Source organism: Alosa sapidissima, chromosome 24 (assembly GCF_018492685.1).
Source record: "Alosa sapidissima isolate fAloSap1 chromosome 24, fAloSap1.pri, whole genome shotgun sequence".
In the NCBI taxonomy this organism is placed as follows: Eukaryota; Metazoa; Chordata; class Actinopteri; order Clupeiformes; family Clupeidae; genus Alosa; species Alosa sapidissima.
Genome location: NC_055980.1, coordinates 27634802 through 27661151, shown reverse-complemented (window position 1 = coordinate 27661151; position 26350 = coordinate 27634802). Strand labels below are relative to the sequence as shown.

The following is a 26350-nucleotide window of genomic DNA, read 5'->3' as shown; positions in this document are numbered from 1 at the left end:
CATCAAGTTGTTTGCCTTATTGACAACCATTGCCATGATAATTGATGATGTAAAATGTGGACAATGATAATGTGAATGTGCACAATGATAAGAACTCTTTCAGAATGCTTTCAATTATTGAATTGCATCGAATTGCATCGAATCGCATCGAATTGAATCGTACTGAATCGTTTGCTATTAACATGTACCTTTTCTTGAATCGTATCGTGACCATGTATCTAGATACAAATCGTATCGTCTTTTACATGAGAGATTCACACCCCTAGTGATCAGCATAGTGGACGCAGTGATCAGTATAGTCGACGCTACTTGTGGCGTCCTGAATGCTTCAGTATTAAACCAGAAAAGCTACAACTCAGATACAGCTCCACCGTTCCCAACTTCTTTAAGGTGCACTGCGCATAACATCGTGTCCTAACCAGATCCGAGTGAGCGACTATCTTGTAGCATTTGGTGTTATCTGTCTACACTGAATCTGTTAAATATGCCCTTCTATTGCGTCATACTTCTCATTTGAAATAGCAGAGCAATGGATCAACAGAAAGAAAATAGAAACGGGGCGTCCGACAAAAGTTCTCTCAAAACGTCGCGTTGCATCGCGCTGCTCGCATCGCTTGCAGTCAGGACACTCCAATTGGAAACAATGTGTTTTAAAAGGTTTTATCACTGGAAACAATCGCTGCATCGCTTGCAGTCAGGACACTCCAATGTGTTTTAACGGGTTTTATCGCTATTTTTCACTCGCATCGTGTCCGGTTAGGACGCGCTGTAAGGAATGCTGGTAACTTTACAATAGAGATGCACAGCCCTGCAGACCAGCAGAAGGTCTTTACAATAGAGATGCACAGCCCTGCAGAAGGTCTTTACAATAGAGATGCACAGACCAGCAGAAGGTCTTTACAATAGAGATGCACAGACCAGCAGACCAGCAGAAGATCTTTACAATAGAGATGCACAGACCAGCAGAAGGTCTGGGAAGCTGACATCTTGAGAACCGAACTGAACAACCCCCAAAAGAGCAACACATCAGATGCTGAATTCCTCAGCCGGCACGAGGCAGTTCAGAAGGTGACAAATGTGATGCCAATAGCAGATGAGATGTTGTCACAAGGCCACTTCAGTAGAGAATGTCATGCAAACATCAGCGTGGAGCGCACTGACCAGGAGAAGATGAGGTGTGTGTTTAAGGTCCTGGAGTCTTGTGGGCACAAAGGGAAGAGTGTGTTCATCAAAATCCTTAAAGAGCAATACCCTGACCTGCTGGAAGAGTTGGGCAGATGATCCCCTGAAATAGCCTCTAGACGCACCCTATCGGCAGCAAATGTAACTTGCTGCCCGGGCTAGTCTAGCAACTCTCCGTTGGCTTGCGAGCTGGAAAAATGGAACTTCGATAGAACCAATTACATCGTGTATAGAGACGTTAGGCGGGCTTAACATAATGATTGATGGCAGAGTTGCAATGGTTTGGCTTGAATTCCCTGCTACTTGAAAACAAAGAAGATGGATGTTGCTGTTGGCAAACAACGTGACACGAGTTAAGCTTTCCTATTGCGTGCAGAGGGAATTTGAAAGACAACCGATTATCCCGCCCCTCGGACTAAGCACTGCCAACGGTGAGTGCCCAGACCCTACATTTTACAGTTTTTTCTGAATGCTTAAACACAACTGTGATTCTTATAGCACAATTTCTAAAACTATTAATACTTATAGCAAAACCACTCACTGAGTTCGCAAAACTAAAAGCACAAACACTGGTTTGCAATTTTGTAACACACACTTTGCACAACTGTAGGCACAATTCACTGCACTTACACTATTTTGCCAACTCTCTGGCACAGTCTACATGTGGGGATATTGTCATGTCAGGCCTGGATACGTCATTCCAGAATATATTTTTCCCGCTGCCTTGGACTAGGACATTGCATGTGATGTAGACAGAATTTTGAGAGAGACGACCCGATGTAGACTGATTTGTTTTGTCTCAGTGAAATTGCTATTTTGTGTTTTGACTTGGAAAAATAGACTTGTGTTTGTTTTGATGTGTGTAAATAAACATGTAAAGTTTGGATCCCTGTATGTTTACAGAACTATGACAAAAGTATGACCTCAAACTGACATAGTCTACCTTGTGCACAGAGAAAGCAAAAGCCAGATGTGTTTTTTATTCAGACCATCAGTGTGTAGTTGGCACATTGTGTGCTTATTATTGTGATGACTTGTGTTTACTGTTTGATACGAAAACACCATTTTTACGAAGGTGTGAAGAGTTAAGCAAGGGTGAAAGGTTTTCCTATTTGTGTGTAGAGTTTTGCAAAAAAAGCCATAGTTACAAAAAATGTGCTTAAGCAATCAGAAAAAAACTGTAATGTGGGTCTGGCTCGTCAGGCTACCCCTGAATGGCAACATTTAAAAAAAAAATCTTTTCATTTTCATATGAAATTCTGTAACTTTGTTCCATGAGCGCTCTGTTTCTTATATACTGTATATATTTCAAAGAATCAGGGCAGTGCACTTGACAAAAACAGAAAAAGGAAGGTAATTTATTTTTGCAACCCCCGGGGACCAAACACTTATTTTCCGTAAAAGATCAGGTTAGCGCTAGCCGCTAGTGGCGGTCATAAGGTATTTTTCCCAATCTAGCAATTTCATTAGCTAACAAATACACAGGTTTGCCTTGTAAATAACATCAGCACAAATGGCTGTGAGGAAAATCCTGCTAGCTATGCATGTTTTGCTGATTGCTGGGAATGACAGATGTCTTTTCCCAAGATGATCAAATTCCATCTAAATAAACTTGAGGATGTTGTAATATCCCTTGCAATATAGTTGACATGTGTAAGTCACTTTGGACAACAGTGTCTGCTAAATGAATAAATATAAATGTAAATGTTGCTGAAACTAGGCCTGCCCTCTATCATGTAGCTCTAAATGCTAATCAAATACATCACTCAGGTTGCTTTGCCCTTTATCATGTAGCTCTACATGTAAATGCTAATGAAATGTATTTCTTAAATTTAACATTTGTTGTAGATTTAATATAATGTACCATTTTACTGTTTTATTGAGTTCAATAAGGCTTAAAGAGTTATGATCTGAAACCAGTGGAATGGTGCACTTGTTTGCCTAATTACTGTACATGATTTTCTATGTTTAACTTTGTGAAATAAAACTCGGGTCTTTATTTTATGACAGGTTTTTGTAGTTGTTGTGAGAGTTGTATTTGCTTCTTCCCACGTTATAGAATATCAACAAAATGCAGGTTTTGCTCAGGGGTGCCCAAACATTTGCATTAAATCTGAATATATACACAAATCCGGCGAAACACGGAAGTAAAGCAGCGCTGCCATTACTGCGTTGCCTTGCTGCTAAGGAAGTAGCGTGTTGGTCCCGTAGGCGGCTGTTGCAGACATTAGCTGTCTATGCGAAATGTTCTTCTTTTTCAGTTTTTTTAGTACGTATGCTGCTCAGTGATGCCGGGAAGAGCGTGTTGTGTGGTCGGCTGTTTTAACAACAGTACGAAAATACAGGCCTGGAATAAAACCGTTGTGAAATTCACAAACCTTTGTTGCACATTGACTGCCCATGTTTACGCCTTACGGATTACAGAGTTCCTGGTCGAGCGGGGGACCAAGATGTGCTTGAAAAGTGGATGAAATACATAAACCGAGACGATAAAATAATCCTGAATAACTGTAAGAACATGTATTTTACTGCTACAGCTGGTCGTGGCTAATAGTTATTTGCAACTTGTGATCATATTAGGAACAAATCTAGTAATGACAGCATTCGGTTTTATTGTTGTCATCAATTAATACACGTCTTAATACATTATGTTGTCAATAAATGACCTTCATCGGTAAGTTTTGGCCACTGCCTGACATCATCTACCCAATGTTCCCTTTCACCTGACATTTTCTTTCATGAGCAGGATCTCCTATTAGATATTCTCTGACAGGATGCTTTCATTGAAGAGCCATTAGACTAGGGCACCGGCAAGTGTCACACCGTCACACTCCGCAGGCACGCAGTAATAGCGGCAGACAAGATCGCGGCGCCCGTAGAGTTTGCGGCGGATTTGTGTATTAGCTGGGGCGTCACTTGCTTCACATAACCATGAATAAATATATATCTTTATTCCACTGTTTTCTGTATATCTTTTGTATATCTTTTGTTCCACTGTCCATTGTCCTACGTAATTTAGAACGACCATTAACCATATGTTATTTGCCCACCTATGAAGTAGATCCATTTTTTTGGCCGTATCACACTTGTATATTAATTCGCCGAACTCGTTGTGAAGTTTAAATGAACTGTCACGTTGCATCCGAGCTGTAAAATGCAGCCGTTCAGAACATAGTAACATTGTAGCATATGACGGAGGTGGCTTTTAGCTAGATGGATGACAGCAGGCTAAGTAAAATAGCGATGTTTCAAAGCTAAAGCATCAGAATCTTGGGATATGCCCGCTTGACAACGGGAGAGATAGAACTAACGACTGGCCTTTGGCCGTAGCAACCATCCATTTAGAACTAGTAACGGCAGTTTGTCCTGCAAGTTGAGAAATTAGTTGATATGTGTCGGAAGAAATTAGTTCTACAAACAAGACAGTTTTAGCAATTAAAACGTTTAAATTGTAACAGGAAATGAGCACAACGCAAGTGGCAACAGTGGAATAAGCGGGATAATGGACTCCACGCTGGTCTGTTTACAGAAATTAATGCACTACGAGAAATTAATGCACCCGCTTCGCGTCGGGGCCATTTTACAACCTCGACTGTGCATTAACTTCTGTGAACAGACCACCGTGTCGTCCATTATCCCTTAGCCTACTTATTATACGGCTCTTCACAATGCTAGTAGAACGCTCCATTGACTTGAATTGGATTTCCCAACGTTCTACGGTAAAATAAATTCATGTAATTACCGCTGCAAACATATAATTACCGCTGTCAATGGCAACGGGTTTTGTGCTTCTGATCATATCCGCTGGCGCGTCGGGGTCCGGTTCGCCCTGTCGGGACTTATTTTCCCAATAATGACCGGCGTTCTATACATTATCCCTTACTTATTTAGTGGGGAAATGGATAACTGTCATTCTCCGTCTCAGCTTTCTGTTGCCTTGTTTTTTTTTTTTTTTTTGATATCCCAACTTTTTCCGTACAGTACGAGTACAGACATGTTTTGCTGATGATTCATTGTTTAGTTTATAGTGGGGTTTGTTTATAACTAAATAAAAAATGGTGACTGTTTGGTGTTACACATATAATATAGGCCTACATGAATTGCAAAACTATACACCGAAATTATTTTTTATTCAGAAATTCAACTGTCTGCCATTAGGTTAACCAAAAAATACTCAACAATAGAAAATCATTAGAATTCTGGGGTATTCTCACTGTATTCTGATGTGTTCATATGTTACTTCTGTGTGTAGTATACAACGGGGAGAGGTCCATATTATTGTACATAACTGTGCCTTAGACCTGTGTATCAGCAGGAAGGTCATACAGCCCGATGTTTAGGAACATCCGAGGAACATCAGTGATAACATGGGCCGAGGGAGACAGCATGTCTGCCTATTCGGGCTAGTATCTCCATCTGGCCAGGGCCGGGTTTTGTACAGTGGTTGGCACCTGCCAAGTTGGCATGATTGACGTTTGTATGTTTTAGTATAACAGGCTTTGTCTTAGGTTTTGACTTGGAGACGGATCGAGGAAGCGACCCAAGGAGCATCTTCTGTCGGAAGGCTCAGCAGCCGCTTCTAATAACAACCACAACTGTTAGACTCTGCACAGTTTTACTGTTTGAGACTTAGCCTGTGTTCTGTTATTCATTGTTGTACCATCTACAATAAATCATCATCTAATCGCCGATCCTGATCCAGCCGTCAAGCTTTATTGACCATCTTCAATACAGACATCAGAACTAAAACACAACGCAAAACGATCGTGAATCCAACAAAATCATAACTCAAATGTCATTATGAAAAAGAAACACAATGACTATGCTTTTTACAGTAACTGTAAATAAATCAGGCCTTTCCATAACACTTGTACCGCTAATAGGCCTACTTTATGCCTAAATATTTTTTTATTTATAAACTAAACTAATTAAGAAAACACAATGATGGTGTTGTAGCTTTGTGTAGCCCAGACATCAGCAACATAAGTCATTTCATGCGACCAATCACTCCTTCTCGTGGCTGCCTGCACTTCCCTGTCCTCACGGCTGCAACTTGCACGCTCTCGTATTTTCCTAGCCACTGCTCCCGGTACCTGCAGAGACGTTTGTGCTTTTTGGCATTGTGTTCATCAGCTCCTCGGACACCAGCTTGCAGCATCCATGTCAACAATGAATGAAAATGAGCTCATTATCAATGTGCGTTATCAGTTCGCATTAGTAGGCTACACAATTATTATTATTATTCATTTTTTAAAGATACACTTAGATAGATAGATAGATACTTTATTGATCCCCAGGGGAAATTCAAGGTCTCAGTAGCATACAGACAACACACACACATTCACTAACAGCAGAAAAAGTAATTAAAAATATATAATATAAAAACACAACTAAGCAATAAGGACAGTAGAAGATAAAGAATATACTAAATATACTAAAATACAAATTATACTAACTAACACTTAATCTAAATCAATTCTAAAAGCAGTATCCACATAGTGGTGATTAATCAATCAAGAGGCGCTTGCAATGACTGAGGCAGGGACTGAGCCTGTGATTCTCTGTGCATAGTAAGGTAAGGTAAGGTGCTCTGTGTGAGTGAGTGTCATGGTGATAGTGCAATGGTGATAGTGGTCATGGTGATAGTGCAAATGAGTAAGTCCAACAGTGCAACAATGCAGAAATAAAGTCTAAATATCTATATATATATATAACTATTTTAAAAAAAGGTATAAGTGTGGCCGCAGTTCGGCTGTGGCATGGAGGGAGGGGGTATGCATATGTGCTAATGTGCTAATATACTGTAGCACGCAAACAGTGAGGCAGAAAGACAGTGGTAAAAGTGGCTAGTGGACAGACAGTATCCAAACATGGAGGGGGGGGGGGGGGTGAAGAGGCAGACAGACTATGCAGAAAAGTCTATCTCTCTTCCCTTAAGTGAAGCATTGAACAGTTCATTGGCCCTGGGGACAAATGACTTTCTCAGTCTGTCTGTTGTGCAAGGCAGTGAGCGAAGTCTCCAGCTGATCAGGCTCTTCTGCTTAACAATAGTGCTGTGGAGTGGGTGACACTCATTGTCCAAGATGTTGATCAGTTTGTTCAGGGTCCTTTTGTCAGATAGTGAAGTGATGCACTCCAGTTCAGCTCCCACTACAGAGCCAGCTTTCCTTACCAGCCTATCAATTCGCCCAGCATCCGTCTTCTTTGTGCTTCCTCCCCAGCATACCACTGCATAGAAGAGGACGCTGGCAACAACAGACTGGTAGAACATCCAGAGGAGCTTGCTGCACACATTGAAGGACCGCAGCCTCCTCAGGAAGTACAGCCTGCTCTGCCCTTTCTTGTAGAGTGCATCAGTGTTGGCTGACCAGTCCAGATTATTGTCCAGGTGGAGACCCAGGTACTTGTAGGTGCTTAGGGACTGCTGCAGCCAATGACCAGAGACTCAAACACCACAAGTTTCAATTCAGACAATAACTACTCAAGACTGCTCTAGTATAATCTTTAGGCAAGATTCAGGATTCCATACAAGTACTACAGTAGGATTTCAGGACTGTGCCGAATAAATATTCGGGACGTCTGGTCACCCCTAGCTTCTACACAGAGCAAATTAATGATTACTGTGGTTTCTGACATTTCCATTTCATCCATAAATTATAACCATATGTTTTCCCATAAGGTTTCAAACCACTTAAACACTTTTGTATAGGGGCCAAAAGTAGCCTATAGGGACCAAGCTGTCCTCTCAGCCTTTATCACCTCCCATTCCTGCACCATGTGGTTCTCTGGTGCCCTCTAGAGCTAGAGATTAATAATGTCCCCTTCCTGTAATCGCAGGTGATAAGCACCATTTGGTCTTCTGGTGCCCCCTACAGGCCTAGAGGTAGTCAAAGTCAACTCTAATGAAGTACAGATGGGGTTGTAGACACTTTCGTGGTATCTCTATAAAAGACATAAACCTTGTCAATTTGGTTTGCCAAAGTTTAACATTTAAAGGTATACTATGCAGGTTCAGGTATTTTTTGGCAACTGTAGAGCTCCCCCTAGAGTCGCAATATATTTATATTTTACTCACCCGTTTTACTCACTTCTCGTGGCTTGTTCCCCGTGTACAGAATCAACATGCTTTTGTTGTGGAGGTGAAGGATTAACAACAAGCAAAAACTCTCCAAAGAGCTATATCTACTGACAAGGTTATGTTTCACGATTCTTGCGAGATGTCTTTGGCCACTATTCTTGAAGTTGCGTGGCTGGTTCTCTATTTAGCGACTTGCTAAGACAATGCTGTATGGCTATGCTAGGTTAACAATTCCTCTATTACACCTTTGTTTACCATCAAATTGGCTTTGTAAAGGTTATTAAGGTGAAAATCTTGCATAGTGTACCTTTAAACCGATGGTACTGTATTTAGAACCATTTCACCAGCTTGTCCGTCTGATCTGGGGTGAGAAACTCTGGTCCTTTTCATGCTGGCAGTAAAAGAACAACACCAGAATTGTCATTTCACATTCTGAAAACAAATTGAACACAAACTGATAGAAACAGAATCTGTAAAATGATCCCTGATGACATCATTATCCCCCTTCCATTTGTTCCGTTACCTCAGGCAGATAAACAAGCACACACACACACACACACACACTCCCACCCACACACATACACACACACACACACACACACACACACTCTATTAAAACAATGACAGTGCTGCCAGAGGAACTTAGAAAACTGTCTAAATTGACTTAAAACTTTTTTCTTAAAGAGTTTCATGAATTTTGCCTGAATTGTTTGATCGAGAGGTGGATAATGTTTTGCTGATTTGAAGTAAGGCTTTGTGGTAAGTATGAAGGGTAAAAATAGTCGGTAGTTTCAAATGTAACGTTAGTGCTTTACTGTATAACAGGAACATCTCAGGCCAAATGTAGTGCTTTACTGTAGAACAGGAACATCTCAGGCCAAATGTAGTGCTTTACTGTATAACAGGAACACCTCAGGCCAAAAGTGAAACTATATCAAGAAGTGCTGTTAACACACACACTCATACAAAAACACACAGAAACACACACTGATACACACACACACACACTGATACACAAACATACACAAACTCATACACACACATTCATACACACTCACATTAGGATTATAATCAGTCGAGATTACATCAAAAAGTGTAATAATCAGATTATAGTTACATTGTCGAAGATTGATTACATTTTGTGTATGTGCATGATGTATCCTATTTTAAAATATAAACTACAAAATACTGTAGCCATATTGTATCAAAAAATGCTGTTTTTTTGTATTTTGAAAATACTCAAAATACTTTGAGTATCTTCAAAATGGATTCACTTTGTAAATCAGCTTTTTTATCCCAAACATTTAGGCTGTTAAAACTCAAATACATATGGAATATCACACAACCAGAAATTCCAAAACGGTTCAATAGTTCTAAACAGGCAAACTTATGAGCAGGGATGGATTACTGAACCCTCAGTCAAATTACATAGGTTATGTTATGTGATATGTCTTAATAAAGACCCTCAGTCAAATAACATAGGTTATGTTATGTGATATGTCTTAATAAGGCCCCTCAGTCAAATAACATAGGTTATATTTTTTTACCCTGATATCTAAACGGGGCCCCTCAGTCAAATAACACAGGTCACACTATGTGTGATAATCATGCTTTGTAATTGCCATCTTTTTTCACAGCAAGATGCCTTAAATGTGTTGATGGTTATATTTATAAGTCTCAATCTGTCATTTATTTGCCAGAAGTCATAATTTAAGGGGTTGTTGCCTTTTAGCCTAACAAACCGCGACCCAGCTGGAGAATAAAATGAGGAAGTAAAGGCTACATGTGCTATAACGTAGCAGCACTAGCGTAAGTTATATAAAAAGAAGGGCTGTCAATCAATGAAAAAAATTAATCTAATTAATTACATACTCTGTGATTAATTAATCTAAATTAATCGCATATATAATTTTTGCTGTGAAAGTATTTTAAATATTTAAATTCAAATGAATCATTGAATAATCAGCATTAGTGACATTAAAGTTCAAAAACTCTTTTATTATTATTTTCACTGTTCAAATAATTGCCATTTATTTGCCATTATTTTCAAAATAAAGTGCTTCGGGAAGAAGTTTTTTTTCAAGTACAAGGCATTTCAGGCCACAGATATAACCTAGGGGACACAATGAAAATAAATGAACACTCGCCTCAATGTCAACACTTATTTCTTTGCATTGATGTGCGACTATAGAGTTGATGAACTCTGGTGATATGCAAATTCCTTGCTGCAGATATTGCAGAGGACTTTATTTATAACACCATCAGGCCGTTTTTTAAAAGTAAATGTTCCAATCAATGATCCAAGCAGCACGTTTTCTTCTCTCTCCTTCATTTTACAATCTAATTTTTACTGACTAGAACGGCTCGGGGTCAAAGGTCATATGGAATCGATTAATCTGCACTAATTTTTTAATCAGTTATTTTTTCTCAAATTAATTTAATCGAAATGAATCAGTTATTTTGACAGCCCTAATAGAAAGTGAGGACAAATTGGCCAAAATGAGGACACCCCCCAATGTCTGCTTATTGGCCTATTCCAGTTGTGTAACTTTAGCTAGCTGGTACATATCTGTGCAGTATATGTTGTGTAAACTTCCTTCCCAACGCCTAAAGAGTTGTGCTAGTTAGCTGGGCTTTTAGCTCGGTTGTTAGCACGCGCGACTCCCGAATCCCGAAGGTGTTGCTGTTTGTGGGGTGACGGATCAGGAGTGAGGTTTAGACATGAACACGCGATTTGTGTTTAAAAGGGGAAGTGGAGGCTACATGTGTGCCATACAGTAGCAGGAATAGCGTCATCACAACACACATCTTTGGGCCATTTACTCAATTAAAAGAGGAAATGGAGGCTACATGTGACAGAGCTGCCAACTCTCACGTACTGGCCGTGAGACTCCCTCATTTTATTGGCTTCACACACACACACACACACACACACACACTGTCATTGTAGAATCCTCCTGTATCTTACAACACAGATGGAATGCAGACGGCCCGGTTCTAATGAGGAAAAAGAACACGGAACAGTTCTACTGCAACCTCTCAGATGCGTGCATTAGCAGCAGTGACAGCAGAGAGGAGTAGCCTACATGTACCTTCTGTACTTAAAGGGTAGGCTATTGTGTTGTCTTTATAGCTCTTCATTTCTTACACTTTAAATAGTAGCTGCTGATCAGACACAAACTATTTTGAGGAACTTCTGCCTTCTGCGTACTCCTTTACACAATAATGATTTATATGGCATGACGGTTATTTGTGTAACTTCCCCGTTCTGTCAAAACAAACAAACAAGTGGGAAGGTGAGGTGATTTTGTCAGCTGAGCTCTGCTGTGGTTGGGCATTTCATTGTGTGTTTGACTGTTTCTGTGGTCAGTTTTCCAACACACACACATCTCCGGATTTCCCATGTGTGTGTGTCCAGTGCGGGGTCAGTTTCCCAACACTCACACACATCTCTGGATTTCCCATGTGTGTGTGTCCAGCGTGGGGAGTTTCAGGCAGACACATTTCACCCTCCGTCAGTTGAGCTCAATGAGCTCACGTTCCTCTTTCTTCTTCTCTTATTTCCTTAGTGTTGTTTATGTTTTTATTTACACTCCAGTAGGCTTGGAACCAGAGTAACATACGTAAACAGGGCTGGGTGATTCAAACACTTAAGGTAAGCCTGTTGTTTTTACAGCATATATATATATGTTTTTTTTATCATCTTGCAGCTTAAAGGAAACACACTGCTCCTTGGTTTTGTAAACACAAGGACAAATCTCTCCTGGGTCTATTTCACTGGGGGTTAGGTAGTTAGTTAGTTAGTTTATTTGTCCTTACATAGGAAATTTGTTTTCACATACCATACAAGCCTCACAGACATGAAATACATAGATACACACAGTCACGGTTCTTCACCCACCACCCTGTTACCACATACCCCACCCACATAGATGTTAACAGCACATATACAGCACATATATCACAACAGCACATATACAGCACATTACACCGATACAACAGGAAAACCATCACCAGTTGGCATTACAGAGGAATGAGGGCGGCACAGTGATCCATCACCGCTGTGTGTTGTTCAGTGCTGCTATTGCAGAGGGCACAAAGCTTTTCCCAAAGCGTACTCGCTTCCACCCCATAGCCCTGTATCTGCGTCTTGATGGAAGCAGAATGAAGAAGGGATTGAGGGGGTGGGTGGGGTCATGAGCGATGGTCTGTGCTCTGTTCTTGGTGAATTTACTGTTGAGATCTGATAGATTAGGGGTGGGGAGGCCTATTGCTTTGGCTGCGGTATGAGTGATGCGTGTGAGTCTGTTTCTGTTGGCAGCAGTTAGCATGTTGAAAAAGCAGGGAAGGCAGTAGAGGAGGATGGGCTGGACTATGCTTTTGTACAGGAGGAGCAAGTGACAGGGGGCAACAGAAAGTGATCTGAGCTTACGGATGGCATAGAGTCTCTATTGACTGCGTTTTTGTATGTCAGTGGTGTGTTGCTCAAAGCTGAGTTTATTGTCCAGGGTGAGTCCAAGGTATTTGAAACAGTCCACTATTTCTACGGTGTCGTTGTTGATGCAGGTGGGGTTGTGGATTGTGTCAGATGGTGTTCTGGTGTTGGTGATTACAAGCTCCTTGGTTTTACTGATGTTAAGCTGAAGGTAGTTGTCAGTGCACCATTGTGTGAGGTGGGAAATGGAGTCTTGGTATGCAGATATGGAGTTATTGTCGTTGAGGAGTGCAAGTACAGCAGTGTCATCAGAGTATTTGAAGTATGTGGTGATGGGTGTGGGACTGACACAGTCATTGGTGTAGAGGGTGAAGAGGAAGGGGCTTAGGACACACCCCTGCGGGGCGCCGGTGTTAATTGTGGTGAGTGGTGATGTGACTGTACTAATCTTGACGGCTTGTGGTCACTGAGGAAGTTGTGGGTCCAGTGGATGAGGGTCGGGGGGACGTGCAGGTGGTGGAGTTTGTTGATCATCAGGTGGCGTTGGATGGTGTTGAAGGCAGAACTGAAGTCAATGAAGAGTAATCTGGCGAAGTTTGTAGGTGTTTCAAGATGTTGGAGGAGGGAGTGGAGGAGACATGCCACAGCATCCTCCGTCCCTCTCCTGGCCTTGTAGGCAAACTGGTGGCTGTCCAGCTGTGGGCTGACAACTGGGAGGAGGGTTCTGAGGATCAGTTTTTCCAGGCATTTCATGATTATTGAGGTGAGTGCAACTGGCCGGTAGTGGTTGAGTTCGGAGGGGCGGGGTTTCTTGGGTATTGGTATGATAGTAGATGTTTTCCACAGCACTGGTACAGTAGCGGTTTTGTATGACTCGGCAAACAGTGAATAGATGGTGGGGGAGAGCTCAGCTGCGCAGTCCCTTAGCACCCGGGCAAGGATGCCGTCTGGACCCGGAGCTTTCCCAGGCTTGCATCTCCTCAGCTGCTGACGCACGTCCTCAGTTGTAAATGGGACCTGGGGGTCTGGTTCCAGGGTGGGAATGGCCTCCAGTAGAGTCCTGCAGGTGTCTGAGTGGTCCACTGTGTCGAATCTGGAGTAAAAGTTGTTTAATTCTATGGAAAAAGAGCTTGGGTCTGATTTATCCTGTAGTTTGTGTTTACTGTTCAGTCCTGTGAGTGTTCTTATTTTTTGAAAGGCTTGTTTTGTGTTCATGGTGCTGAATTCATGCTCTAGTCTGTCTTTGTATTCGAGTTTAGCCTTGAAGATGTCATTTTTTATTTGCCGGTTTATGTGTTTGAGTGTAGTCCAGTCCTGCCTCTTAAAGGCCTCCCGCTTCTCCCTCATTCTGAGTTTGATGTGTTTAGTGATCCAGGGTTTAGAGTTCGGAAATGTCCTGATGGTCTTTGTTGGTATGATTGTGTCAACACAGAATTGTATATAATCCGTGATGACAGGGACCCTTTCCTCCAGATTCCCCTCAAAGACACACCAGTCTGTGCATGCAAAGCAGCCTTGCAGCTCTGCCGTGGCGTCCTCCGACCACTGTTTGGCGCTGTGGGTCTCAGGCTTTTCTCGTTTCAGAGCCTGTCTGTAGAGCGGAAGTACTGTAGGGTGATGACGTTGTGATCTGCAAAACCGAGTGGCGGGTGAGCACGGGAGGTGTACGCGTTGTTAATGTTCCCATAACACAGGTCCAGTGTGTTCTTCCTCCTAGTTGGAATGTCCACGTATTGCTGGAAGGAGGGTAGTGAACTGTCAAGCCTGCAGCTGTTAAAGTCGCCCATAATGAACACCGGAGCATCGGGGTACTTCGCCTGCATGCTGATAACGGTGCTAACAACTAGCTCAGCTGCTGCTGTGACGTTCGCACTGGGCGAGATGTAAACACAGCTGACCACTATGGTGGGCGAGATGTAAACACAGCTGACCACTATGGAGGGGAATTCCCTTGGGAGGTGGAAGGGGCGCATGGACAGTTTTGTAAACACAAGGGCAAATCTCTCCTGGGTCTATTTCACTGGGGGTGGTTTTGTAAACACAAGGGCAAATCTCTCCTGGGTCTCTTTCACTGGGGGTGGTTTTGTAAACACAAGGGCAAATCTCTCCTGGGTCTATTTCACTGGGGGTGGTTTTGTAAACACAAGGGCAAATCTCTCCTGGGTCTTGATAATAAGACAATAGGACACTGCTGAGTGGTTGTCAGAGTCCCTCTCTGAATTCTCATGGACTGGTTTCCACAGATCACTCAATCTTTACCTCAGGTGTCCTATGCAAGTGCTACTATTAAAGGTGTCCTATGCAAGTGCTGCTATTAAAGGCATACTATGCAAGTGCTGCTATTAAAGGTATCCAAGTGCTGCTATTAAAGGCGTCCTATGCAAGTGCTGCTATTAAAGGTGTCCTATGCAAGTGCTGCTATTAAAGGTGTCCTATGCAAGTGCTGCTATTAAAGGTATCCTATGCAAGTGCTGCTATACAAGTGCTGCTATTAAAGGTGTCCTATGCAAGTGCTGCTATTAAAGGTATCCTATGCAAGTGCTGCTATTAAAGGTATCACAGCTAGCTTAGCTGTGCTTGTGGAACGTTGGTAAACCTCACTCCCCGACGCCTCAAGAGTGCTGCTGGCATGCGAGCCAGTAGCCTGGGCTATTGGCTCAATAGTTAGCGCGCTCGCCTCCCGATCCGAGGTGCTGCTGTTCGCGGGTTCAAGTCCGGGCATGTGCAGGGCTGAATCGCGCAGGTTCAACACAACGCAGGTTACAGTTACAGGTTCAATCCCTGACCAGTAGGAAGGAAGTGGTTCAGCACTGCTCTCCCGTGCCATGTCATTCCTCAAAGTTGTTTAGTTAGCTTGTTGGGTGACGGTCCAGAGTGAAACCTGTAAACCACCTGAATAATCCTGCTTTGTGACGCCCCCTGCCCTTAATTAAGATCAACTGCAAAGCCCTTTGGGACAACTCTTGTTGTTTTTAAATGAGCTTTATAGATGTGATCTTGAATTTCCCCTTGGGGATCTATAAAGTATCTATCTATCTATCTATCTGATTTGACTGGACTTGCCTGATTGGTCCCTGTTGACCCCACAGGGAATCTGATTGGCTGATGATGTGGGCCTGGGCACTACTTCCTGTTTTCCTGGCGGTGTGGGGCATTGTCGGAGTGTGGGTGGTGTGAGTATCCATGACATTCATAAACATCAACATCAACACCAACATCCACATAAACATCAACACCAACACCAACAGACATCCACCTCTCCCTCCCTGTTCCTCCTCTCTGTGTGTGTGCGTGCGTGTGTGCGTGCGTGCGTGTGTGTGTGCGTGTGTGTGTATGTGTGTGTGCGTGCGTGCGTGTGTGTGTGTGTGTGTGTGTGTGTGTGTGTGTGTAAGGGAATAATGACCTTTATAGCAAAGCCTGTCTGAAGTGTTGGAAAATAACGAACTGTATTGAGAGGCCTCTCTGAACTGTCCTGGATCGTCTTTCTTCTTCTCTCCTCTACTCTTCTTCCTAATCACTCTCTCTATTTCTCCTCTTCTCCTCTACTCTTCTTCCTAATCACTCTCTCTATTTCTCCTCTACTCTTCTTCCTAATCACTCTCTCTATTTCTCCTCTTCTCCTCTACTCTTCTTCCTAATCACTCTCTCTATTTCTCCTCTTCTCTTCTTCCTAATCATTCTCTCTATTTCTCCTCTTCTCCTCTACTCTTCTTCCTAATCATTCTCTCCATTTATTATCTTCTCCTTTTCTCTTCTCCTCTAATCATTCTCTCCATTTCTTCCCTCTGTCCATGAACACTCCAGGTTTGGCATTGCAGTGTCCAACCACTCAGTTAATGTGACAGAACAATTCCCCTACATCAGGTGAGGACCGTATCTCCCTCTCTGGCTGACCAAGACAGACAAACACATGCAGGCTAGTGCATAGCAGAAGAGATTCTAATCTGTAACCATGGCTACAGTATCAAACACATGCAGGCTAGTGCATAGCAGAAGAGATTCTAATCTGTAACCATGGCTACAGTATCAAACACATGCAGGCTAGTGCATAGCAGAAGAGATTCTAATCTGTAACCATGGTTACAGTATCAAATACATGCAGGATAGTGCATAGCAGAAGAGATTCTAATCTGTAACCATGGCTACAGTATCAAACACATGCAGGCTAGTGCATAGCAGAAGAGATTCTAATCTGTAACCATGGCTACAGTATCAAACACATGCAGGCTAGTGCATAGCAGAAGATATTCTAATCTGTAACCATGGCTACAGTATCAAACACATGCAGGCTAGTGCCTAGCAGACGAGATTCAGTCCAATCTGTAACCATGGCTACAGTATCAAACACATGCAGGCTAGTGCATAGCAGAAGAGATTCAGTCCAATCTGTAACCATGGCTACAGTATTAAAGGCTTTCAGGTCAACTATATATTTTACAAGCATAGATCTCTGACTGTGACTCTCTTCCTGTAGTTTTTAGTGACTGTGATTCTCTTCCTGTAGTCTTTAATGACTGTGACTCTCTTCCTGTGCAGTGTGTGTGGCTCCTACTCTCCTCAGAGCTCAGTGTTTTCTCAGATCTGTAATGGGTGCACGTTCCTGAGTGAGTACCTCCACAAACATAGCCTGTTTTACATGTCACTCAAACTCCAATAATAACATTTATTCTAGTATTGTGAGATGAATCTCAATGCCATCTGTAGATAATCTGTATGTAGTGTTGATTATTCACTTATTATTCATTTATTAACTGTATGAACTTGTGCCTCACTCTGTGTGTGTGTGTGTGTGTGTGTTCTTCTCTCCAGTTGTCTGGATTGATGTTATCCGTTACCAACAGGTGCGTGACCTTGGTGACAACTGTTGCCATGCCAACCGGGCGAGCTTGGTGATAGGCCTCATCTCTGCTGCAGCGGTATCCGTCCTTGGAAACTTCCAGGTGCTCCTCTCCCCCTCTTCCTCTCTCTCTCCTCCTCTCCCTCTCTCTCTCCCCCTCTTCCTCTCTCTCTCCCCCTCTTCCTCTCTCTCTCCCCCTCTCCCTCTCTCCCTTTCTCTCTCTCCTCCTCTCTCCTCCTTGTCCATTTCCTCTCTCTCTCCCCCTCTTCCTCTCTCTCTCCTCCTCTCCCTCTCTCTCTCCCCCTCTTCCTCTCTCTCTCCCCCTCTTCCTCTCTCTCTCCTCCTCTCCCTCTCTCCCTTTCTCTCTCTCCTCCTCTCTCCTCCTTGTCCATTTCCTGTCTCTCTCTCTCTTTTTTCTCCCTCTCCCCCTCTCTCTCTCTCCAGGGGGAGTCTACAACTCTCCTCCGCTAAACAGCACAGAAACTGTACGTTAGCGCCGCCCTGCTGGCCTCCATGGCTAGTAAAGGGTTAACTTAACATAAAGGAAAACATAGATCTCTGTTTATTCAAGTTCACCAAGTACTGTCGGTATGAAAAAACAAAACAAATCAGTGCTACCTAGCTAGAGCAGCCAACAGCTATAGCAGCCAGGCAGCTACAGTGCTACACTCTGGGGGCATAATGGTAATCATGCCTCTCTTTTAACTGAACTAAACTTATGTTTACCTGCTCTCCCCTCCTCCCCCAGGTGTCCGTGTGGTTCTGGGTCCACATGTCTGGGGCGGTCCTGGCCTTCTGCCTGGGTCTGGTCTACTTCTGGCTGCAAATGTGGCTCACGCTGAAAGCTGAACCGTCTCAGGATGGCCACTGGGTGGCGCTGCTGCGCGCTCTCCTCTGCAGCCTCTCCACAGTGTTCCTCCTCGGCAGTATCCTGTCTTTACACACACACACACACACACACACACACTGTTTAAACACACACACACACACACACATACACGCTCTGTTCAAATGACACACACACAAACACACGCATACACCCACATTGTCCAAATGCATAACACTATATGAGTTATGATTATACCTCATATGGGCATGGAGAATGTACAGATGATCATATAGAGGAGTGGAGGATGCTCATATGTACAGATGTTCATATAGAGGAGTGGAGTGGAGGATGCTCATATGTACAGATGTTCATATAGAGGAGTGGAGGATGCTCATATGTACAGATGTTCATATAGAGGAGTGGAGGATGCTCATATGAATGAACAGATGTTCATATAGAGGAGTGGAGTGGAGGATGCTCATGAGGATGCTAGGTTGGGTTAACTGCACTGGTGTACAATACCTGTGTTGGCCCACAGCATGTGATAAATGCCCCCAGCTGCCTTCTTGCCCTCCTTAAATGCCCTCTTCTCACCAGTTGACACACACTGTTCAAACAACACACACACACACACACACACTCACACACAAACGCTGTTCAAACAACACACACACACACTGTTCAGAGTGTATAGAAATAGCATGTGACAAATGCCCCCAACTGCCCTCTTGCCCTCCTTAACTGCCATCTTCTCACCAGTCGTGGTTCTCCAAGTGTCTGGGTTCCGGTCTCTGGCGGCCATATCGGAGTGGGCGTTGGTCATGACCTACTTCCTGCTGTTCGGCCTCTTCGCCGTAGAGTTCCGCCACGTCCACTGCTTCCGGGTCACCGTACAGGAGCACTCCGGTGGGAACAAGAGCTACGACAGACTCCACCATAACAACGCCATAACAATGCCATAACAACACCAGCTACAGAATATATTCTCACACTCCGCCATAACAACGCCGGCTACAGAATATATTCTCAGACTCTGCCATAACAACGGCATAACAACGGCATAACAACGCCGGCTACAGAATATATTCTCAGACTCCGCCATAACAACGCCATAACAACGCCGGCTACAGAATATATTCTCAGACTCCGCCATAACGCCATAACAACGCCGGCTACAGAATATATTCTCAGACCACATCAGAAGCCTAGACTAGAGCAATACTATATTCTCATTCAGCAAAACACCAGCACAGAGTCGGAGGAAGTCAACAGCAGCTGAGTTTGCAGGCACTCATGTCTCTAGTCCCCATACGTCTGGTCTAGTCCTCACATAGGTCACTTGTCATATGTCTCTAGTCTAGTCCTCACATAGGTCACTTGTCATATGTCTCTAGTCTAGTCCTCACATAGGTCACTTGTCATATGTCTAGTCCAGTCCTCACATAGGTCACTTGCCATCACACCTGCATCATATTAGCACCTGTACATGCTATCAACAAGAACACAAAATGTTGAGCAGTGCATGAATAGGACCAGTAGCCTACACAATAGAATGGCATGGAGAGATCATTTAAAAATGTATATATTGGATCAGAAGCCTACACAATGGCATGGCAAGGTCATTTAAAAATGTATATATTGGATCAGAAGCCTACACAATGGAATGGCAAGATTGTTTAAAAAATATATATTGGCGTTGAAAAATAACTCTTTTGAGATACTTTACTTTTGATTTCCATAAACTGTAAATGGTAGTCATCAAGATTAGATTACAACAACAACAATGTTACATTTATAAAATGCTTTTCTCAACATTTAAAGCGCTTCACAGGGAAAGGGGAACCTCACTAACTACCACCAATGTGTATTCTTCACTGTAGGCCTACAGTATGTGTAATTCATCTAGATTATATGAATGTTTCACTTTTTAAATAAATTACAGGGGGGGAACTTTTCCATGATATTAGTTTTTGGAGTTCCACCTGGATGTGTTGTGCATGAACGAGTTCAAAAGAATGTGTTCTTTGAACACAATAATTTTTATGAGAACGTTGAACTGAATGCAACGTATTTGCAAATAAAGAACTTGAACGTGAACTTGTTCAGATTAGGTGACGTTCACTGCCATTGTTTAGGCCCAATTAAACGTTACGGAATTGTCCTTCTGAGAGACACTGTGTCCTGAAAGAGCATGTCGTGGTCACTGCCCACATTTCACCAGCACTGCACCTAAACTAAACTGACTTCACACTGCCCACATTTCACCGGCACTACACCTAAACTAAACTGACTTCACGCTGTGTTGGGTAGCAAGGGTTAGCATCGTACCGTGTACACCACTCTGTCCCACTGTGCTGGGTAGCAAGGGTCAGAATCAAACAACAAATTGCTATATCATCAGTGAGACGAACACACACACACTCACTCTGGTTTGGTATGTCAGTGAGACGAACACACACACACTCAGTCGGGTTTGGTGTGGAGATAGCAGTGAGTTTGCACTGTAGTGTGTGGCATGGAAACTTGTACAGGTCCATCTTGCAGGTGCTGGTGACTTTCAGGTTTTTCTCCAAAAGATCCCTGAACCAGGGAGATCAACCGGACATCATGGCTTCCTTTATGCCTCCCGACTGAGCACACACACATTAGAGATTAGAGATTATTAGACATTAGAGATCCGTGTCTCTCTCTCTCTCTCTCTGTGCTAAATGATCAAAATGAACCTCCTGCTAATTAGATGTATACTCTGCCTTTTAATTATTCTATTTTATATAATTTACAATTTAAACTACTGCCCATTTATGCTTTTGTTTAGTATGAGCACATTGAAGTACCCCTGTAAATGTGCTCTATGAATAAACCTGCCTTGCCATTGTGCTTTTCACTTTCATCTGTAACCATGGCTACAGTGTCAAAGGCCTTTAGGTTATCTGTAACCATGGCTACAGTGTCAAAGGCCTTTAGGTTATCTGTAACCATGGCTACAGTGTTAAAGGCCTTCAGGTTAACTACAGCTAGCATATTGATCTCTCTGGTGTATCTCCTTGTTTCATCTGTAACCATGGCTACAGTGTCAAAGGCCTTTAGGTTATCTGTAACCATGGCTACAGTGTTAAAGGCCTTCAGGTTAACTACAGCTAGCGTATTGATCTCTCTGGTGTATCTCCTTGTTGTCTACTTGTTACTGTTACTCTGCCTGTAGTTTTTAGCAGCCGCCTTGTGTGTGTGTGTGTGTGTGTGTGTGTGTGTACTTCAGGTGAGTGACTGGCACTGAGTGACATGTGGACCACAGATTAATATCCTCTGAGGTAGTGGACAGGAGGAATTATTTTCCAGTTGTGTATAGTATTGGAGTATTGTATTTATAGAGTTTAGGTGTAAAAGTCCTGCCACATATTTGATCCAGCCACTAAACCAGGCAATTCTTCTCAGCACAACTCCTGAGCCAGGTAGATCAGCTAATTAGTGGAGTCATATGTGTTTGCCCAGGTATCAATACATGACAAATACAGGTGAGCGGGTCCATCGTTACTTCTCTCTCCTCTGTGTCACTGGACACTCCTCTGTACCACGTGTGCCCCAATTCTTCAACTGTCCGAATAGCATACTCTAGACAGGGTTTACAGTTCATATCTCAAATGATCATTCAACTGTCCGCATAGCATACTCTAGACAGGGTTTACAGTTCATATCTCAAATGGTCCTTCAACTGTCCGCATACTCTAGACAGGGTTTACAGTTCATATCTCAAATGGTCCTTCAACTGTCCGCATAGCATACTCTAGACAGGGTTTACAGTTTCTGAGTGTCTGTTCCCTCCATGGCCTTTTGTGTTTTTCATCATCATCCGCTACCTTTTTATGTAAAGAATGTAAAGAATAAATAATGTATTTATTTATTCATACAATTAATTTACTCATGCAGTGTTAAACCACTCTTTGTCAAGAGAAAAAGGCAACACAGACATACAAAATGAAGTAAACAGCGTTACTCCTCAATCACTTATTTTCACCATTAACAGGCCTATAAATGTTATTATCAATGTTTGTCAATAAGTAAAGGGCCCTTACAGTGTTTACCTTTCTATTCCTCTCAGAGTTCATCCATCGCCGAGGACAGGTTAAACTTACAGTAAACTTACAGTAACAGCGATGAATGGCGAAAAGTGTAACTGTAACTGTTATTGCATTGTTAGTTGGCTATATATTTATTATTAACAGACATGGATAAAGCCTTCCCAAAATATAAAGCGTTAGGCTATAGATTCAGATGCGATCGCTAGGACCTAGGCCAACAAGCCTCTGTCTGTTCCCCCAAAGAAAACCAGACAGTTGCATCAAATGATGTTTTGTAATAAAAATGACTAATTTTACTAATTGTACTAATTGATATTTGCAGTTATGGAACATTTGGGCATATTTTAATAATGTATGATATTTCACTAGCCTATTATTAAATTATTTTTTCACTCTTCACTTCACTGTGATAATGGGGATCTGATGTTAGTCTAAAACATGGCCTCCTCGAACCACGTGACCGCCTCGGAATCAATCGCATAACGGGATAACTCAGACCTTTCGATTCCGAACTGCACTAAAGTGAAAGCAAAGATTGTTAAGGCGGAGCAAGATGTTTCATCAGGAGCCACTTCCGGGAACCCGGATCGCACGAGGGGGGGTCAAAATCCCCCTTTATGCAGAGCAGAGGCAGCGACTGCTCCATTGAAGTCTATGGGCATAGCTCAGAATTTCACCACATATGCTAAGGTCTTGGTTCTATAGAGTTAGGAATGTGAATTTCGGGCACGTTTTCATGATCCTCAAACCCTTCTGAACATTTCAGGTACATTCTTAGCATTTTTGAGCATTCCAGTCTGGAGAAAATCAACCTTATATCAGGTGTGCGCCGGTTATTTCTGCCGCTGCTGTTGGCCGGTTGCAACGTACGCTCATCAATACGTCATCGACACGCCTCTTTATGCAGACAGGATTCGATCCCCATTTCGCGCCCATAGACATGAACTACGACGAAGTATCTTGCTCCGCCTTAACAATCTTTGGTGAAAGTAGGGAGCGGACTGAGGTGCGTTCTGGGTTGATGCGCCGACTTACGGCAATGGGAGGAAGTGACGTAGCAGAAACGAGTGAGAGTGAGATGGAGAATGAGGACGCGGGAGAAACTAGGGGTGGGCAAAGCGAGGCTTTATGAAACACTGAAACGTTCGAAGCAATTGTGCCGAATTGTTCCGAAGCTTTGAAACAATTCAGACACCTCAGAGCTGTTTAGGGTGAAACAAATCTGTCAAATGCTTCGTATTAGAGATGCAGTCTTTAAAGTTCGTGACTCGCTGTGTTACCTGTGTTCAGTCTTTGTCAAAAGCTAGACAAGGCGGCAGACACAAATTCACGGACGGGCATTACACCTTTCCAGGGGGGCACTGGAACTTAAATTGATCACGGTAGTTTAAGCTTACACTTGACAAAACATTCCAATATGAAAATGTAGATGCAATTGTTGTAAAATGGTGCAGCTCCTTTAAGAGAGCCCTGTGCGCAGGGATGGAGAGAGAGAAAGCGAGAGGGGATGTGTGTTAGAACTTAGATGCGTGTGGAGAAAGTAGACGTGCTGTTGAGACTGGAGCTAGTTATATTCAAAATAATGCAAAAATAAATCCGCAGATAAAACCAAAATCCTCGTTCATTTGCTAACCACTTTCAGATAGAGTGTTAGGGAGTTAGCCCCGAAGTTACGGATAACTTCGGCCCTGGAGTGGTAAGCTCCCTGTTCTCCGACTAGGTCAGAAGAAAAAAACTGTAAAGGTTAACGCTATCAAACAAACCCAGAAACTACTAGGCATACTTCTACTAACTACGATATGAGATATAGCCTACCTGCGAGCCGATAAGCTATATTTGTCATCGGATGACAGGGGTTAGTGCAGAAGTGAAGTAGACTGCGCCACGTAACCTCCTCTCCATTTAGGTGATGGGCTTACCTAATGTTCCTGATTGATTAGCTACGGAATAATACAGATTTTACCAGTTTTATTTGCTACTTGCTAGATTGACAAACGTATAGGCTAGGCCTACATTTAATAAGTGTTCAAAATCAATCTATGGGATTGGGGTTGGTTGGAGCAGCCAAGCTCTTTCAGGGCGGGCACAGATGACTTCCAGGACGGGCCTGGCCCCCCAAAGCCCCCCATGCCGCCGGGACTGAAGCAGCATGCCCATGGTCAATTACTGGATGAGAGACCACATGAAGTCCCAATAAAGGGAGTCTTATTGCTGCCACTATGTGTTCTCTAAATCACTTTCTTCTTATAAAAACTCTCGATTTTTGACCATTCTGAGTTTAGTTGAAACTGTGTGGTTAATGGTGAAGTAAGAAAACATAAACAGATACGATCTGAAATAATACCTTACAAATCAAACGGGGATCGAACCACATTTGAGCAGCCTGGGCTACCGTGCAAAAAACACCCTCACTAACCACTACACCATCATGGTTAAGCTACACTGTTAATTGAACGCGCGGGCACGCCTGCCGACACTGGTGAAATGCACCGAAGGTTCACTTAATTTTGGTCACATGACATGGGGATTTTGAACGATGTTTCGAAGCAGTGGTCACATGACATGGCTGTTTTGAACCAAGTTTTGAAGCAGTGTTTCGAAACACTTGTGCTTCGAAGCCTCGACACTGATTCGAGACGTCGGTTTCGAAAGTCACACCCCTAGGAGAAACAAACCGTGGATGGGAGAAAGTTATCTCTAGGAATGAAAAAAAGAGAAGCAGAACTAATAGTGGTAGTAGTTTAAGTGCTAAATCTCTGAAGTTGGGTGAGGAAGATACTAGAGTAAACGTAAGACAACAGGAAGAGATCAAGGTAAAACTTCAGTTTGATTCGCCATGTTCTTTGAACCCATGGAAGCTATCAAAAGCGTTATATGACGCTGTAGGAACTGTGTCAGTTAAGCCATTGAGAGATGGAAGTTTAATCATTACATGTGTTGATAATAGAGACATTTTGATTAAAATGAGCATCTTGGAGGGGAAGAATGCCAAGTGTGCTGTATGGGAGAAGAAAAGAATAGTGCAAGGAGTGATCACAGGGGTTCCAACGGAGTTGGCTGATGATGAGGAGTGATCACAGGGGTCCCAACGGAGTTGGCTACTGATGAGGAGTGATCACAGGGGTCCCAACGGAGTTGGCTACTGATGAGGAGTGATCACAGGGGTCCCAACGGAGTTGGCTACTGATGAGATTATGAGAAATGTGACGGGAGCTAAGGTAGGAAGAGTGAAGAGGTTGACGTATAACAAAAACGGGATTAAAAAGGAGAGTTTGTCTATACTGTTGTCTATGAGAGAGGAAACATTACCAACAAGAGTAAGGGTAGGTTACATGAGCTACCAAGTACGTGAGTACATCCCCCCACCACTCAGGTGCTTTAAATGTCAAAAGTATGGGCACATAGCAGCAGTATGTAGAGGGAAAGCAAGGTGTGGCAAGTGTGGAGGGGAGGATCATGACTATGGTAAATGTAAGCAAGGTGTTAAGGCTAAATGCTGTAGTTGTGGAGGAGAACACAGTGCTGCGTATAAAGGGTGTGAGGCGCACAAACGCGCAGCAGAGGTACAGAGAGTTAAAGTAGAGGAAAAGGTGACATATGCTGAAGCAATTAAACAAGTTAAAGGGAAAAAGGAAGCAGTGTTAACAGCAGGAGCTCAGGAAGTCAGCACTGGCACTCTCAGGAAATAAGACAGATTGGGAAAGAGGTCAAGTCCAAATATATGGCAGTGGACAATGTAAAGTTTATAGCCTTCATAGCAGAAGTTATCAATTGCTCTGCTCAAACAGCGAGCAAGACTGAGAGGATCAAAATCATAATAAAAGCAGCACAGAAGTACATTGGTGTGGGGGAGCTAACTATAGACAGCATCAATGATTTATTACTAGCAGGGGTTGGACAAGAGGAATCACAA

At 43.0% G+C, this 26350-nt stretch overlaps 1 protein-coding gene across 3 annotated transcripts; it reads left to right on the top strand.

Annotated features, from left to right (window-relative positions):
* Positions 1-11189: 11189 nt before the first annotated feature.
* LOC121700281 (modulator of macroautophagy TMEM150B-like) lies at positions 11190-20522 on the top strand. 3 transcript variants are annotated; one of them, XM_042083166.1, is made up of 9 exons: positions 11190-11368; positions 11859-11915; positions 15785-15868; positions 16500-16559; positions 17232-17299; positions 17505-17635; positions 18281-18458; positions 19121-19322; positions 19513-20522. In XM_042083166.1, coding segments are annotated over exons 3-9 (708 nt in total). In that variant the 5' UTR covers positions 11190-11368; positions 11859-11915; positions 15785-15800; the 3' UTR covers positions 19514-20522. The 3 variants fall into 3 exon arrangements, with proteins under 3 accessions (XP_041939100.1, XP_041939101.1, XP_041939099.1); XM_042083167.1 differs by having other exon boundaries at positions 19121-19315; positions 19458-19515; XM_042083165.1 differs by lacking the exon at positions 19513-20522 and adding an exon at positions 19458-19509 and having other exon boundaries at positions 11191-11368; positions 19121-19326.
* The last annotated feature ends 5828 nt before the right edge of the window (positions 20523-26350 follow it).